Here is a 17,491-nt window from a genome sequence, read left to right as displayed (position 1 = left end):
ATAATGAAGATGTGGCACATTTATACAATGGAGTTCTACTCAGCAGTAAAGAAAAATGAAGTTATGAAATTTGCAGAAAAATGGATGGATCTGGAAAGGATTATAGTAAGTGAGGTAACCCAGGCCCAGAAAGCCAAGCGCCACATGTTCTCCCTCATATGTGGATCCTAGCTACAGATGATTGGGCTTCTGTGTGAGAATGAAAATACTTAGTAGCAGAGGCCAGTAAGTTAAAAAGGAGACATAAAGGGAAGAGAAGGGAAGGGAGGAGGGTACTTAATAGGTTGATATTGTATATATGTAAGTACAATGATTGAGATGGGGAGGTAATATGATGGAGAATGGAATTTCAAAGTGGAAAGTGTGGGGGGGGCAAGAGAGGGAATTACCAAGGGATTTTTTAAAAATTAATTAATTAATTTATTTATTTGAGAGTGACAGACACAGAGAGAAAGACAGAGGGAGAGAGAGAGAGAGAATGGGCGCGCCAGGGCTTCCAGCCTCTGCAAACGAACTCCAGTGCGTGCGCCCCCTTGTGCATCTGGCTAACGTGGGACCCCGTGAACCGAGCCTCGAACCAGGGTCCTTAGGCTTCATAGGCAAGCGCTTAACCGCTAAGCCATCTCTCCAGCCCACCAAGGGATTTTTTTTTATAATCATGGATAATGCTAATAAAAATTAAAAAAAAAAAAGAATCTAGAAAACCATTCAAATGTCCATAAATAAAGTGCATATAAAAATTACAGTTCACGCACTTAGTTGGTGTCTGCTGTGTAAAACAATGAGGAAATCACTATTTACTGTACACACAGATATGATGATAAAATAGTACAGGAAAAAAAAAAGCAACAGATAGATGAGGCCTTATGGAAAGCTACATTCTGTTTCTATTCACAAACACACTTAATGAAGAACATACCAAAGACTACATAGGAATGACCACCCACAAGGAGATAGAGAGGAGAGGTAAAGACCACAGGCTGGGCAGAAGACCTCCTTGAATGTGCTTACTATACAGCTTTGACAATAATCATGTAAACAGTGAAATAAACTAACAACAAGATCGAAAACCTAGAAGAGAATTCCTTTGAATTAAAAACTGTCATTTTGTCATATCAAGCAAAAACAGTTTAAACTCATGACATTCTTTTCTTAAAAGCTTCCCCTTTCCTTGCTCTACCCTGTGCAAAGACCCAGGAACCTGACCACTTTAGGCAATGAATGAAGTAAGCCTGGCATTTCTACAGTGAATTTCCTTACCCAAAACCCAGGGACAGGGGGCTGGAGAGATGGCTCAGTGCTTAAGGTTCTTGCCTGCAAGGCCTAATGACCTCAGTTTGATTCCTCAGCACCCAAGTAAAGTCAGATTCATAAGGTAGTGCTTGCAGATAAATAAAATTATACATATATATATATATATATATATATATAGAGAGAGAGAGAGAGAGAGAGAGAGAGAGAGAGACACACACACACACACACACACACACACCCAGGGAGAAACAGCTGCTTTAAGTTATCTTGAGGGAGCTGAAGAGATGGCTTAGCAATTAAGGTGCTTGCCTGTGAAGCCTAAAGACTCAGGTTTGAATCTCCAGGTCCTACATAGCCAGACACTCAGTGACACAAGTGCAAATGTCACACATGCACACAAGGGGGCATATGCGTCTGGAGTTCATTCACAGGGGTTGAAGGCCCTGGTACTCCCTCCCTTCCTCTCTAAAAGAAAAAAAAAATTCTAGAAGGAAACAGTTAAGGTTAGCCTGAGACATCTTGCTGTGTTAGAAATCAAGGCAATTTTAGGAGGTTGATGGGTGGCTACAGAAAGCCTGCCAGGACCAAACCTGAAGGGGCCACCATAGCCCCCAAGCTCACAATGACATTGAAAAGGACAACCCAGCTGGGTATCATGCCTGTAATCCCAGAAGTCATTTTGGAGGCTGAGGCCCATAAGATCATGAGTTTTAAGATAAACCCAGGCTGCAATGTAAGTTTCAACAAGCCTGCCTCTTGATCACATAAGAATTCAAAAAAAAAAAAGAAAAGAGAATTAAACTATGGCTAACATCTTGATACTGTAGGATGTGGAGAATCTTCACTGTTTTTCAGAATTTGTAGATATTTCCACCTTGTAATTGTCAATATTGACAATGCACCTTCACATAAATATGGAACAAAATGGCAGAAGCATGTTTAGGGCCATTTTAAAAGTTGTTAGAAATTCTGCCTCAATCCAAAGCCAAAATTCATCACACATTTAAAAAAAAAATATTTATTTTATTTTTTTTATTTGAAAAAAAAGGAAGAGGTGGATAGAGAATGGGCATGCCAGGGCCTCTAGCCATTGCAAACAACCTCCAGATGCATGTGCCCTGTTGCGCATCTGGCTTATGTGGTTCCTGGGGAATCGAACCATGGTCCTTAGGCTTAGCAGGCAAACACCTTAAACACTAAGCCATTTTCCTCTGCCCTCCACATTGTTTTCTTCGAGGTAGGGTCTAACTGTAGCCCGGGCTGACATGGAATTCACTCTGTAGTCTCAGGGTAGCCTCCTACTCACAGCAGCCCTACCTCTGCCTTCGGAGTGCTAAGACTACCACACCTGGTCTTCGGTGATTTTAATACTTGCTCCAGGTAGAGTTAGGCCTTAGGCTCAATTCCGGCTGTATCCAAAGCAAGATACCTGGACCTGTCATAGGTTTGGGACTCAATGCAAGGCCTAAGCAAGACTTCAAGATACAGTTCTTCTCCACCCTCCAGCACCCCCCACAATCCACTACGAATGAGCAAAGGGTAGGTTCTTCCAGAAGTCCTTGTCCTTTCAGGGGGCCACTATTTTATGTCACAACTATTGGGAGGGGACCCATTGGTATGGGACTGTTTGCCAGGACATCGTGCAAGTTTAAGGAATAACCTTGGGCATTTGTTGCGATGGTAATCAGACCTCATATGACACTGGACTAAGACCCATGCCTAGGAGAGTGACTCAGTATACATGTGGTAAGGGAAGGACAAGATGTCAATCTTGCATTTTTGTGTTAGAAAAAACACCAGGGCAGCTGAAGAGCACTTCTGGGATGCTGGGTGTTCAAGGCGGAGGGTGGCAGGGATCTGACCCCTTTCTGCTGTTTCAGGGCAATCCACGGACAGCACCAGCATGGGAGATGGCGTAGAGGAGCCAGAGATCTCAGAAGTTATGCTTGAGGTTATTTCTCCCGGATCAAAGGGTTGGAGTATCCAGAGATCCCCATCCTGGGAAGGCAGGAGGCAGATCCCTTCATCTCATGTGCATGAACGTGCTATGACCTTGAATCTTAATCCATGGTTGCTGTAGGTGCTATAGCATTCGTGGTCAGCCATAAGGCATCGCAGGGCCACAGCGTCAGCATCATGCTCTGGCTCTGCATCTCGTGGCGCCATGATGTGCCGTCGTCGTAGATTATGGCCTGCACCTGGTTGAGGTTCTTCATCAGTTTCACCGACAGCACCTTGCGAGGCAGCTTGCCCAGGGTGAAGGAGAAGTAGGCGCTGGGCAGGGGCAGCAGAACATGCTGGCCGTTGTGTCAAAGTAAATGTTGACTAGCTCTGTGTCGAAAGCAAGCAGCTGGTACCGAGGTCCCAGGCCACGTCCAACCACATTAAAAAATTCTTTTAAAAAATTTCTTGCTCTAGACCAAGCTGACCTGGAACTCACTATGTAGTCTCAGGCTGGCCTCAAACTCACAGTGATCCGTCTACCTCTGCCTCTCAAGTGTTGGTATTAAAGGGCATGTGCCACCATGACAGCTTCAAACAGCAATTTAAAATATTTCTATGTATTTATTTGAGAGAGAAAGAGGGAGAGCGCCTCCAGCTGCTGCAAACAAATGTGACGCATGCACCACCTTGTGCATCTGGCTTATGTAGGTCCTGGGGAATCAAACCTGAGTCTTTTGGCTTTGCAGGCAAGTGCCAACTAGTAAGCCATCTCTCTAGCCCTTAAACAGCAATTTTGTTTGTGTGTGGGTTCAGGAAAGCATTTTACTACCTGAGCTATCTCCCCAGCACTCAAGTAACAATTTTTTTTTTCAAAGTATTATACTTGATTTATTTATTTGAGAGTGACAGACAGAGAGAGAAAGAGGGAGAGTGAGAGAAAGAGAGAATGGGTGCGCCAGGGCCTCCAGCCACTGCAAACGAACTCCAGACACGTGTGCCCCCTTGTGCATCTGACTAATGTAGGTCCTGGGGAGCCAAGCCTCGAACCGGGGTTCTTAGGCTTCACAGGCAAGCGCTTAACCGCTAAGCCATCTCTCCAGCCCTCAAGTAACAATTTTTAACAAAGTTCTAACACAATACAATTCAAAGATTACCAATTTGATAGTTACCTGCTGAGGAATGGTGGTAGAAAAAGTTTATTAAAATACAATTCATAAAGCGGACATGGTGGTGCATGCCTTTAATCCCAGCACTTGGGAGGCAGAGGTAGGAGGATTACCATGAGTTCAAGAACACCCTGAAACTACCAAGTGAATTCCAGGTCAGCCTGGGCTAGAGGGAGATCCAACCTTGCAAAACAAAATCAAACAAACAAAAAATAATAATTCATAACATACAACAGTCTACAATTGGAACTCTGTACATCAAGCAGCACTCATTGGTGTGGTACAATGGCACATGGAGTGCAAAGTGTGAATGCTATGTGTTTAGAACCAAGACTAGGCTGGAAAGATGGCTTAGCGGTTAAGGTGTTTACCTGCAAAGCCAAAGGATCTGGGTTTGACACTCCAGGACCCACATAAGCCAGATGCATAAAGGGGCGCATGTGTCTGGAGTTCGTTTGCAGTGTCTGGAGGCCCTGGTGCACCCGTCCCCCCTCCCTCTCTCGCTCTGTCTTTTTCTCTCCCTCAAATAAATAAATAAATAAAATATATTAAAACAAACAAACAAATAAATAAATAGAACCAAGACTGCAATGAAGTCACGTGAAGCAAAACAGGTGGGCACTGTCATAACACCTCAGATATATTATGTGACTGGTTTTAAATTACTCTTTTAGGCCATTGTACACTTTTATGGTTGCCAATTTTTTTCTCTACTCCTACATTTAGTTACATGACCCCCAGTTAAGAAGCTGGGGACTAAACAATGAGGAAAAGGTTTTAATTGTTCACTTACTTGCTTGTTTTTGTAGTGCGAGGGATAAAACTCAGGGTGTTATACATGCTAAGCAAGTACTCTTACCACTGAGCTACATCCCCAGCCCAAGCAATGATTATTTATTAGGCACTTTTTTTTTTTTTTTTTTTTTTGAGGTAGGGTTTCACTAGCCCAGGCTGACCTGAAATTCACTATGGAGTCTCAGGGTGGCCTCAAATTCAGCGATCCTCCTACCTCTGCCTCCTGATTAAAGGTGTGCGCCACCATGCCCGGCTTTATTAGGCACTTTGAACTCAATTGTTGATGAAGGAAAGCTCTTCTAGCATATCACCCAAATTACACAGCAAGGGACAGACAAGGGGCAGACACAGAAAAACAACAGTTGTAACTTTTAATAAGTTTGCCAGTGATCATCAGTGGGTGATAGGGCTATTAAGGAAAGGATGGGTAAGGAACCTTATACAGGACAGATAGGGCAGAAAATGCACCAGTCTACTATCAAATTTCAGGATGAGTCTATGCACAACTATTTGTGATACTAAGTGTGAAGCACCATTTACAAACAAGCTAAATATGTAAGTAACCAAGCCCCTAACACCTACCATCAGTCTACAGAAAGTAGTAAGGGAAAGCAAGTAGGACAATCCACCACCTTCCCACAAATCAAGTCTCACGTTAAAAGGTGTGTGTGGGATGCTGGGTGCTGTTATGGGAATCAGACCTGTGACACTACAATAAAATGGACACCAATGTAAACAAGCCACCTAGAAATACATCTGAGATAATGTGTGAAGTGTAGGCACAAAATAGGTCAAATATGAACACCTTCCCATCTCTGTTAAATAACCATCCCATTCTAGAGCCAGCTTCCACTTGAACTTCTGGGAGCTAAGCAGCAGGCACGAGGAGCCCCTATGAGTGAACAAACTCATGTAGCATGACAACTGACACATGACACTTAAGAGCTTTTTCTTTTTCTTGGTGTTAGGTAGAAATGCATTGTTCCCAAATAAATTCCAAGTTCTGGCATCAGGTTGCCAAGGACAGTAGAAAAAGAAAATCTGATCTTGTATTTCCTAAGCTTGGGGCCAGGCCTACACTATGTAGCAAGCCCAGTGGTTTTCAAGTGTCTCAAACTCTGGAACAAGCCTCAAATTTTAGTGTATTCAATTAAAGTGATTGGCATGATAATAGGTACCCCAGTTCTATTAGACTTGGGAGGTTTTCACTACCAAAAAAAAAAAAAAAAAGTCATGGGTTCCAAATGTTGCTGTTATACTCCAAATAAGAAAGAATCCAGTGAAACTCTGGCTTGAACTAGGAGCAGCCAGCACCATGGCAGTAGCACAATGTCACCAAGAAGTGCTGGGCCTGGGGATGCCTACCTGTGTCTGCAGTCTAGCAACAATGTCCTTCCGGGCTTTCATGACAGCATCCAGCTTCCCTGAGACCATGATGGAGAGGCCTTGATCTTTAGCCAGAGAGAGCTCTAGGTGAGCGCCGGTCCTCTGCATGATCTCAAGGCAGATTTTCGCTTGCTCACCTTCTCCAAACTGATTCATATCCTTGTATTTTCTCTCCTCCAGGGGTACATGAAATACCTGCTCAGAAAAGACCCAAAAGGTGAGGTTGAAGTAACAATCAACAGAAGGAAGAATGATCAATGGACAGGGAATTAAGAATATGTATTTGGGCTGGAGAGATGGCTTAGCGGTTAAGCGCTTGCCTGTGAAGCCTAAGGACCCCGGTTCGAGGCTCGGTTCCCCAGGTCCCACGTTAGCCAGATGCACAAGGGGGCACACGCATCTGGAGTTCGTTTGCAGAGGCTGGAAGCCCTGGTGCACCCACTCTCTCTCTCTCTCCCTCTGTCTTTCTCTCTGTGTCTGTCGCTCTCAAATAAATAAATAAATAAATAAAATAAAAAGTTAAAAGAGGATAGATATTAAAAAAAAAAAAGAATATGTATTTGTGCATCATTCACTCAGAAAGCAAAATCCTGGGACAAGGCAACTAGAAGGCCAGGAAAAAGAAACTAAGCTCAGAAAGCAGACATTTTGGTACTGAGAGTGACACCCATTGCATAAACAAAGCAGCACCAGGAACACTTGGCTTGTGAAGGAAATATATGGAGATGTTGGGTGCAATACACCAAGGGTGTCTTTTCAAAAAGACGAAACAGCACCTACCACAGGAGGAAAGGAGACCAGAGGCTGTAGGCAGGTGAGCAGACTAGGAGACAGGGGCATAGTAAAAAGTCAAAGCGTTTTTAAACAAACACAAGACAAATTCTGCTTAATGCAGGTTTGAAAAGTTGCAGGGGTGGAAGCAATAACCTCTGGTTTGAGGATCAAATCATCTAAGTGACACATTTAACAAGACTTATCACAACAGCAAGGCATCAGTTCACTTGGAAACTCTGACATCCTTCAATATCTAAAACTCTGGTAGCAGAGAGAAAGGTTAGTTCAAAGAAAACCAGGAAATTAGTTAACTGCTTCCAGACAGACTTGCTCTTGATAGATTTGGTCATTATGGACAATAAGGACAGACCCAGCAATTGGGAACAGGTAATGGACTGCAGTGTGTGAAAGAGCACACGAAGCCCATGAATCTGACAAAATACTGTCTGCCTCCAACTGTGTGCCGGCACTCAAGGTTCAAGGTGCTAGGGAGGTAGGGTGAGTGTGGTGGAAGCTGTACTCCACAGGAGTCATGAAAAGAAAGGGAACTGTTTAATCAGAAGACCTCCTTCATTTACATACTCAAAGTACTTTCATCTTTGCATGCTCAAAAACCTCCCATAAGATCCCACTGCTTCCTACATGGACAGATAAGGTAAAAAGAAATGGTGTTTCTACCTGAGTGATGACAGAGGCCTTAATGGGTCGGATCTTGTTACTCCAGGCTCCAGCAGGTTCCTGGGCACTTTCCAAGCAAGCTGCTTTCTCAGGAAGTGGAGGGAAGGCATCCTTGTAGGTTGGAGGGTCACTCTCCTCTTCTGAATTTAAAGTGGCAACTAGACCAGCCAACACATATTAGGAGGAAGACACTGATTCAGCATGGTATGAACAAAACACTTGCAGGGTTTTAGTAGGAATCCTCACCTAGAACATAGTTTGAGTAACAATGCTGCTGCCCCAGTCTCATCTTTCATAGCCACAGGAAACAGCCTTAGATGGTCACTAGGCTCAGGACCCTGAGCGTGTGAATTGGTTGGGGGTCAGCAACCCCCAAATCCTTGGCAGCTAAGTCTTTGGTCCTCTACATGGTCCCTCTGTATAGAGTCAGCCTCTAAGCCCCATTTTAGCTAGTATGGAATATGTGAAACACCTGAAGTCAAGTCTTGGAACAGATATTCTGTTACTCTTATTTTTTTTTTTAATTTTTTTTGTCTATTTTTTATTTATTTATTTGAGAGCGACAGACACAGAAAGACAGATAGAGGGAGAGAGAGAGAATGGGCGCACCAGGGCTTCCAGCCACTACAAACGAACTCCAGACGCGTGCGCCCCCTTGTGCATCTGGCTAACGTGGGACCTGGGGAACCGAGCCTCGAACCGGGGTCCTAAGGCTTCACAGGCAAGTGCTTAACCACTAAGCCATCTCTCCAGCCCTCTGTTACTCTTCTAAGATCACTAAAACAAATCATGACTGTGGCAGTGCCTGGCACAGAGCAGGCCTTTAAACACTGCTTGTGGGAACTGTTTTTGAGGTAAACTCCAAAAGATTCTCTACTGTAATATATGATGGTGAAACTAACTCACATAGGACTGCTGTCTTTGATCGCCACCGCCCCCCAAGTCCAAGGCAAGGCACAGTAAGGCCTGTGGAAATCAGGGTCCTTGTGTATTAACTAGTCTTGCAAATCTTCGACAGTGTTTTATTTGTTCATATTTTTGTCCTACTAACTAGGATCTCCATGAAAGCAAGGATCTAAATGTTTTAGATAACCCCAAATATCCAGGGCCAGGCAGTGTCCAGCAAGGCCCAATAAAAACCCTGTGACATGTGTACACATGGAAAGAACCAGGTGACCTTTGGAATTAGATAGGCCTGCATCTGAATCCAGGTTCACTGCTTTTTAGCTGCAGGTCATACTGCCCCACAGTGCTGGTGTGATCAGAGATTGAACCCTTAGGGCCATCTTCTCTCTTTAGAAAGGGAGACAGCACAGATGACTACCCTGAGGAGGAACAGCCCAGGGCCCAGGTACTCAAGAGCCAGGTGAGTAGCACTGTCTCAGGGCTCTAATGATTAACATTGTGGTCACTGGACATAGTGTGGTTTCTGTGACTGAGAAGTGAATTTTAAATTTTAACTTATTTTAAATTTAGGAACCAATAGTCAATTTAGTTATGGGAAAATTAAGTGTTTGTAACAATTTCAAACAGAACCGTGTATTCCTTCAAGAGAAAATTTTAGGAGCTGGAGGGATGACTTAGCAGTTAAGGCATTTGCCTGCAAAGCTGAAGGTCCCAGGTTCAATTCCCCAGGATCTACGTTAGCCAGATGCACAAGGAGGCGCACACATCTGGAGATTGTCTGCAGTGGCTAGAGGCCCTGGCACACCCATCCTCTCCCCCTCCTTTCTCTGCCACATAAAAAAAGAAAAAAAAAGTGCTATGAAGAGAAGATTTTAGGAAATCTAAATATAGATCAAGGATTTTTGGATGGAAATTTAGAATTTAAATCAAAATGTTTTATTTTGTAAATCTATACCCAATTTTAAAAGAAAAGAAAGATCATAAACTATCAGGTCTCAGTTTTTTTAAATGTATGTATTTGACAGAGAGAGGGGTGGGTGGGTGGGAAATGAATGTATAAATGGGCATGCCAGGGCTTTTATCCACTCCAAATGAATGCATGCACTATTTTGTGCATCTGGCTTTACATTGGTCCTGGGGAATTGAACCCAGGTCCTTAAGGCTTTGCAGGCAAGTGCCTTAACCACTGAACAATCTCTCCAGTTCCCCCCAAATCTATATTTACATTAAAGAGATGTTGCAGCAACAATATTTAGATGCACTGGGTTAAACACTGGGTTAAACAAAATGCACTGAATGTGTTCACATATGCCTATAATTTCAGAGGCAGGAAGATTATTAGTTTGAGGCCAGTCTGGCTAAGAATAAGACCTATCTGAAAACAAACAAACAAAAAACCCAACTCCTTTTAAATGTGGGTGTCATAAAATTTCAAATTGTTTATATGGCTAGCATTTTTCCTATTGGATGGAACTGCTCTTGATCTTGACCAGAGGCCTTCAAGAGCTCAGAAGCTAAGGCCTGACCTTCATCCTCAAGGAAGCTCCACAATGTCCTGGGATGTTTCTCAACCAAAACTTTAGTGTTTCATAATTGGAACATCAATTTTGAAAAGGATCTTATCACTAGTTGAATTAATCAGATTTCTAGAAAATGTCCACATCACATGTCATTGTAATCATCCCTCATACCTGGCCAATCCCACCTGAAAATGTCTGTAGATAGGACATGAGATCTGGCAAGAACTTGAAGGAAGCAGTGACTTAAAAGTCAACAAGAAGAGCTTATAAAGGGGCCATCACCTTTAATTTGTTGCGGAACCAGCCCACTTCGGTGTTCAGCAAAACTCTCTTGGGTCAAAACTGCAACGGAGCTCATGGTTGATCTCACGCCCACACGCAATCCCGGTTAGCCACTATAGTAAGAAAGAGGGAATCAAGGAAAAGAAAGGCTAAGTAGAGTCAACTCTCAACAACCTATGAAATTGTTATCCTCAGAGTTTTAGTCACAAGTTTTATCTCTTTACCAGCGAACTACTAGACAAGCTCTCAATGAGGGTAACAAGGTAACAGGGAAACTGCAAGTAAAGTAAGGCCCCAGCACTGCTGGTTAACTGTCTTCTCAGAAGTGACCTGTCATGCAGCATACAAGGCTTTGGCCAAGAGGCTCAGTGCCAGATGCTCAGGATCTGCACCACCCCCAAATTTATACAGGTCTCTTGGACCACAGGAACCTGCCACCTGTTTGACTCAGATCTAAAACACATCAATAATAGGAACATTTTCTGAATAGCTATCTTAATCATATTCTGATAATTTGTTTAACACATGTCTCCTGATGCTTAAAAATGCATCATATGACAGGGGCTACAAAAAGCCAATCAGGATCTCCAAGAGCCCAAACGGAACCACTTTACCATATGGCAGGAGAAAGCAGGTTCATAATGTTTTGAGGTGGCAACTAATAGATACGCATATAGTACTAAATATCTGACACCTGTTGATCATATCCTGACACAGTCTACCATCTGTGAGGGGATTCAGAAGAAGAGAAGTGGTCCAAGGCACAGAAGTTCATGACAGCCAAGGAACTCAGGACACCACTGGCTCTTAAGGCCTCAGATCCTTTATTTGGAGAGTGTGATATAATTCAACATTCTGAGATAGAGGTGTCAGCTTCTTCCTCCCCCAAATTCAAGGTGATCAGCACACACAGTGTGGAAGAACCACTTGCTTCACATAATTATGCACCAAGGTTATTAACTGCACCACCTTGGCCAGAAAAAAAAGAGAGAGACAGAGAGACACAGACATGTTTCAGACTGTTCCAGGCACCAACACAGGAAGTCTTCAGGCAGGGCAGTCAAACTTACCAGCAAAATGGTCAGTAGCCAGAAAGTCCGTCCTGAGGTTGCCTCTGTCAGCCAGCCAGCTTTTACTGGTATAGGATAGGAATATAGAAGACAGGGAGAAACCCAGAGAAAAGTTATTTATCCATGTTTTACCACTCAAATTCTTTCACTTCTTAAGCAAGAAAGGTCTGGATCTTCTTTACACTTAGCTACTCACACCAATTTACAAATTAAGCAAATTTCTTGGGGGTGGTGGGAACAAAAACTCTGCTCTGACGCCATTAGCTTCAAACAAAATATATTACAATAAAACCCAAACCACTTTGAACTCTCAGATGACAACTCTTCCAGGGACACAAATGAATGACCTCTAAGTGCCAAAACTCAATTGTGACCATTCTTAAGTAAAATTCTCACAAAACTGAAGGTTTCCCCTCCTGATTAAACCACCTTTCATGGACCCTCACATTCTGCCAAACCTGTGAGCTGATGCTGCCTATGGCATATAACTGAGTGTAGACCCTGCCTTTGAGTTTTCAGGGTGAGCAAGGGCTCCATTCCCTTTAAAGAATCCTTGGTAACTTGGTAGTTCCTTTGTTCTTGCTGTTATCCTGTCCTTCAGTCCCTTCTAAATCCACTGTTGGATTTAGAAACCAGGTCATAAAATTGTAGGATTGGAAGGAACCTTCAAAGGCCACCTGGGAAGGAGCAAGAACTACTCTCTATAGTGAGAGGCTGTGATTCATCTTGCCTCAAGAGACTGATGGATGAGGTCACCAGGTTAAGTTACCTGCTGCTTTTTGGGATCCTGAGCTCACACAAGTGTGCATTACAGTAGGCATGAGTCCCAAGTATAAGATGGAAGAAACATAGCAGGCACAGAGCTGTTCATCCCCACCCCCTGAAGGCCTCCCACTGGGCTGCAAGCTTGCCACTGACCACTGTGTCTGATCTCTCACTCAGGTTGTTCCCAGGTTCCACAGTCATTTCTTAAACCCAGAAACTTATCACCCTTATCTGCCAAACCAGGTCATCTGTGTGACCTCAACTATAACCATGTCCTTGTTCCTGTGCTGCCATTGGCCAGACCCACTGCTTTCCAATACTGGACAAGTCTTCAGTGCCAAAGGACAGGTGCACAGGCCTATCCAATGTATCACCTTGCATCAGCTGTAGCACAAAACTGCACTTGGTGCCATCTCTTCTGAGCATGCTCCCACACCACCTGGACATCTTTTCCAAGGATCCCTTACCGTGACTCCCTTGGCTCAAGTGGCTACAGAAGCCCACTAAGTGCTCATGTCTAAGCCTACTGCCAAGGTCCAGGAAAAACCGGGGTCAGTGTCTTCAGCGCTCCCTATGTGCAAATGCTGACAGAGTGGACCTCTAGAAAGCCCCAGACTGGTTTAACAGGACACACTGGGGCCTACCTTCAAGCTTTCATATAGTAATTTGTCAGAGCCTGAGGCAAAAGGATCACAACTAGAGGCACAGTGAACACATAAGGTTCAGGATACCATTCAGTAAGACTTTATGTTTCTTATTAACAACTCAAACCCTGTTTTAAAGATGTCAGTTTAAGACACATATCTGGTGACTTGTATGTAAATGCAGAGCTCATCTCCACCTGAGACTCTAGGTTAAGAATCTTATCAAAAGCCAGTCAGTCTGCTCTTTCTGAGTCTCCAACTTAGTGGTGCCAAAGTGTCTTATGCAATGGAATCTCCAGCTCTACACCCACACCAACCTACATCCACTGCTTCAAGCTTTACTTTTATTGACAACACGGAGGCCTAACTCATCGCACCTGGATGCTCTACATCACTTCAGCCACCACAGCTGAGGGTGCCCTCCATCTTGTGTCTCCAGGGGAACCTGAAGCAGGCTCTCATCACAGAGCAGAGGCCCAAGATTTTTTTATATAAGTCTCTTGCTTACTCAAGTCAGGATTGAAAAGAATCTGGAATATACTTTTAGAAAGCACATGACCTTTGAAGAAGTCCAGGTCCCTGTCTCCTTGTAAAGGTTCTGTCTCAAGATAGGACAAAATCTAGTTTTTTCCTCCTTCTGGCCAGAAAACTGGTCGGCTCTTCCACATGGCGCAAGCCTCCTCTAATAGGTGCAAGCCCTCCTCCCACAAGGGTCCAGGTCCCAGTCCATCAGCACTGGGCCCATCTCAGTCACCTTTGCTACAGGGATCTGGGGTTAGGATAGTATTCAAGTTTACCCATTGCAAACCTCAACCTATCTTCAGCCTGGAAGTTACAACATGACAGAAAGAGGTCAGGTCTTAAAGTATAACTAACACAGAGCAAACACACCTAGAACTAAAGAGGGCTTCCCCTTCTCCAAGAAGTGGGGAGCAATAGTGACTCCTGTAGAGTCAAGTTGTGTTAACTGTGTATTTAAGGTGGAAACCTGTTGCTACTCGAGACAACAGAAAAGCCTTTAAGTGAAGACTTCTAACTTCTTTTGCTTTTGAACAAGGAAGTATTTCAGTTGATTCCCCTGTGGTAGTTGTGCCAACTACTTATGTAAGGGGCAACAGTATGCAAAGAGAATTCATCAGTTAATACTTCATGACAGACTCAATTAAGGAGACATTCATGCTCTTTACGCACTAGAGTAGGCTGAATGAAAGCCTCAGCTGAGAGCCATGCTTCTGCGTCAAGTTATAACTGCTTACTTTTATGTCCTCAGAAGTCTTGCAAGGATTTTTCCCCCCAAAGAAGTCAGGTCTACAAATCCGAGAATCAAACGATATCCAGCTACGCTGCAAGATCACCGAAGGCCAGGACACAGGAAGGCCAGAGCGCTTCACCCAGTTCTGGAAGTCAGACCCGGCCTGGCCGGGGAGGAACTTTCGCAGATGCCACCTCAGCACGGCCCTCCCACCGGCCACGAACGCCCGCGGGCGGGGACAGGCTTAAAGGGACAGTGCCCTGCTCGGCCTCTGCCTTTCATCCAAATTCGGTATTTTTCCGTAATGCATTTTTCACCCGCGGACTCTGGGACGCATCCAAGTTGTACGTGGGCCTGGACCCCGCCACCCGACGCGGCAGGTGGAGGTGCGGCGGCGGCGACGGAGGCCGGACCCCAGGCGAGGAGCCCGCGCGCTCAGGTCCGGTCGCCGCCGCGCCACCCCCGGCCCAGCCCCTAACCGCAGGGCCAGCGCGGCTGAGCGGGGGAGGGGCCGCCGCCCACGTCACCAACCTGGCCAGGTCGCACCCCTCCCCCACCGGCAGCCCGGCCCCGCACGCAGCGCCGGCCGCGCGGCGGACTTGGGAAAGTTTCAGTGCCCCGGCCCGGCGGCCATGCGCAGTGACACGTAGCGGTCCCCGCCCGCCACGCTGCAGGAGACGGGTCTCGTCGGAGCCCCGGCGGCGCCCCGGGCCCGGCCGCCCCCGCCCTGCCCTGCCCGCCCGCGGCCCGCGCTCCCCAGCCGCCTGCTCCTCACTCGTGGGTCTTGCCGGCCGCCGCCGCGCGCGAGAAGCCGGGACGCTCCGAGGCGCGGCGCCCGGACCGCCGCAGCTATATAGGGCGGCGGCTCCAATCCCGCCGAGACACGTCAGACTGGCCGCCCGCCCCGCCCGCCGCCGACGCCCGCCGCGGGGTCCGCGGAGCGCCCGGGAGCCGGCCAACTCCGCCAGTGTGCAGCTCGACCCAGCTCCAAAAGTTGGGTCTCTTATCCCGAGGGCAGGGGGCAGGCCCCTCACGAGCCGAGGCCACCCAGCAACACTGAGCTCCGCAAGAGAAAAGCGATCTCTGAGGAGTCTCTGCAAAGGGCCCGCAAAACCATCTGCACCCTTCCTGGCTGAACGGAGAGCCGGCTTCAGCCTAGCAACACCCTCAGGCGGAGCACATCTCAGTCCCTCAAGGTTCGGTTCACATCTCACCCCAGCTCCAACCCGCAGCCTTCAACTTCCTCTCTTCCAAAATGTAAAAACCTCTACCCTCCTGCACACACGTTCACAAGATGGGGCGTACTTGTGTGCCCCCGCTGTAGATACCGAGGGAGAGCACAAACCTTGCTCTGAGCAGCCTTCCTCCCCAGGCCAGCTCTATATCCAGTGTGTCTACTAGACAATACACAACTGGAAGAACTTGCAGATATGTCACGTTGGACCTCTGTTAAGGTGGCATATGAACAGTGTAGAGTTACATATGGGAGCCAGCCAGACTACTGAACTGTCCTACACAAGGCAGAGAGCTCAGTGAGACAGGTCTACATAGGCTTCAGCTGTGAGATGGGTTTTGCTTGGGATGACCAGAGGCTGCTTTACAGCAGAAAGCATGACCAAGTTTATTTTTCTTCTCCCTTCCCGTCTATTGTGTAAAACTAAACATCCTCCTGCCCAAGCACTCTATGTTGGACACTGGAATATGGAAGGCGCAAGAGAGTCCTATGCTTTTCAGTCAAAAGCTACAAAGTTTGCATTATAGTTTGTGGCAGTGAACAAAATTAAGTTGTCAGATTTGATACATCCTCGGAAGACAGCATCACAGTGCAGCTTGTCATGGACATATGTGAGTTGGCATAGGGGTTCTTGGCCTAAGCAACTAGGAAGAGCTGCTAGGCTGAGGATGGTTAAGTGTGAGGTACCCTGGACAGACACAAGGGGTATTGAGGAGAAAACTATGTCAACTGAGATCAGGCTTTGGAACCTCAGATGATAGGAACCAGCAACACTTCTGGAAGAAACACCAGCATTTGGTCACAAAAATCACTCAGGCAGAAAAAGCCCATTGCTTCAACTGCAAAGAGCCAAGGGCATCTGTCAGAGGAGCACTCTAATGTGGCAACACAGAACCTGGGTACTGTAGCTTGGAAGTGCCTCTGTTAGCACCAAGAAGTCCTCCCTTCTGCATTATTACTATGGTCTGTGGGGTATCTTTCCCAGGAGGTTAACCAGCCAGCAATTAGAACTGTGTTTTTTGTTGTTCTTTTGTTATTGAAGGCCTGATCAGGGCTGCTGTGAGAGAGATGAGAAAGGGTAAAAAAGGGCTAAGCAACCAGACTACTCAGTATTTCTGCTACCAAGGGACTTCCAGTGGAGCTAGGAAGTCAACATGGGTACGAGCTGGCACAGTGCCTGGTGTACACAAGATCTCAAAGACTTGGTTTAAAAACATGTACGTGGGCTGGAGAGATGGCTTAGCGGTTAAGCGCTTGCCTGTGAAGCCTAAGGACCCTGGTTCGAGGCTCAGTTCCCCAGGTCCCACGTTAGCCAGGTCCACGTTAGTTAGATGCACAAGGGGGCACGCGTCTGGAGTTCGTTTGCAGAGGCTGGAAGCCCTGGCGCGCCCATTCTCTCTCTCTCTCCCTCTATCTGTCTTTCTCTCTGTATCTGTTGATCTCAAATAAATAAATAAATAATTAAAAAAAAACATGTATGTAAGTGGGTGTGGTTGTGTGTGCCCATAACCCCAGTACTCAGGAGACTGAGGCAGTGAGGACTGGCGTTCAAGGCCAGCCTGGGCTACAAAAAAGTAAGACCTTGGGGCTGGGGAAAAGGCTTAGTGGTGAGGCATAAGCCAGATGACCAAGGGGGCACATGCATCTGAGTTTACTTACAGTGGTTAGAGGCCCAGGCATGGCCATTCTCTCTCTCTCAAATAAATAAATAAATAAAATATTTTTAAAAAGTAAGATCCTGTCTCAAAAACCAAACATGTACTTAATAAGATATTGTAAAATCTACTTGGGTGTGGTGACACCCACCTAGAATCCTAGTAT

At 45.8% G+C, this 17,491-nt stretch overlaps 2 protein-coding genes across 5 annotated transcripts in view; one reads left to right on the top strand and one right to left on the bottom strand.

The window, feature by feature from the left end:
- The window catches only part of LOC101608546 (high density lipoprotein binding protein), a 95,880-nt gene that overhangs the window by 39,115 nt on the left and 39,274 nt on the right, over window positions 1-17,491 (bottom strand). For 2 of the 4 annotated variants that reach the window (XM_004667815.2, XM_045148296.1), the window contains exons 2-5: window positions 11,776-11,840; window positions 10,706-10,818; window positions 7,998-8,155; window positions 6,525-6,740 (exon numbers count right to left, since the gene is read on the bottom strand). In XM_004667815.2, the coding sequence (XP_004667872.1) occupies window positions 6,525-6,740; window positions 7,998-8,155; window positions 10,706-10,781 (450 nt within the window). In that variant the 5' untranslated portion in view covers window positions 10,782-10,818; window positions 11,776-11,840. Of the gene's footprint in view, window positions 1-6,524; window positions 6,741-7,997; window positions 8,156-10,705; window positions 10,819-11,775; window positions 11,841-14,440; window positions 14,657-15,211; window positions 15,278-17,491 lie in introns of those variants that run through there. The other 2 variants (XM_045148295.1, XM_045148293.1) reach the window with 2 other exon arrangements.
- LOC123460097 (serine/arginine-rich splicing factor SR45-like) lies at window positions 14,389-15,837 on the top strand. Its single transcript, XM_045147346.1, has one exon. It carries the CDS (start codon window positions 14,389-14,391, stop codon window positions 15,835-15,837), a length of 1,449 nt encoding a protein of 482 aa, XP_045003281.1.

The sequence above is a fragment of the Jaculus jaculus genome, chromosome 4 (assembly GCF_020740685.1).
Source record: "Jaculus jaculus isolate mJacJac1 chromosome 4, mJacJac1.mat.Y.cur, whole genome shotgun sequence".
NCBI classification, from domain to species: Eukaryota; Metazoa; Chordata; class Mammalia; order Rodentia; family Dipodidae; genus Jaculus; species Jaculus jaculus.
Note: the sequence above shows the minus strand (reverse complement) of the source record. Positions and strands in the feature narration are given on the sequence as shown.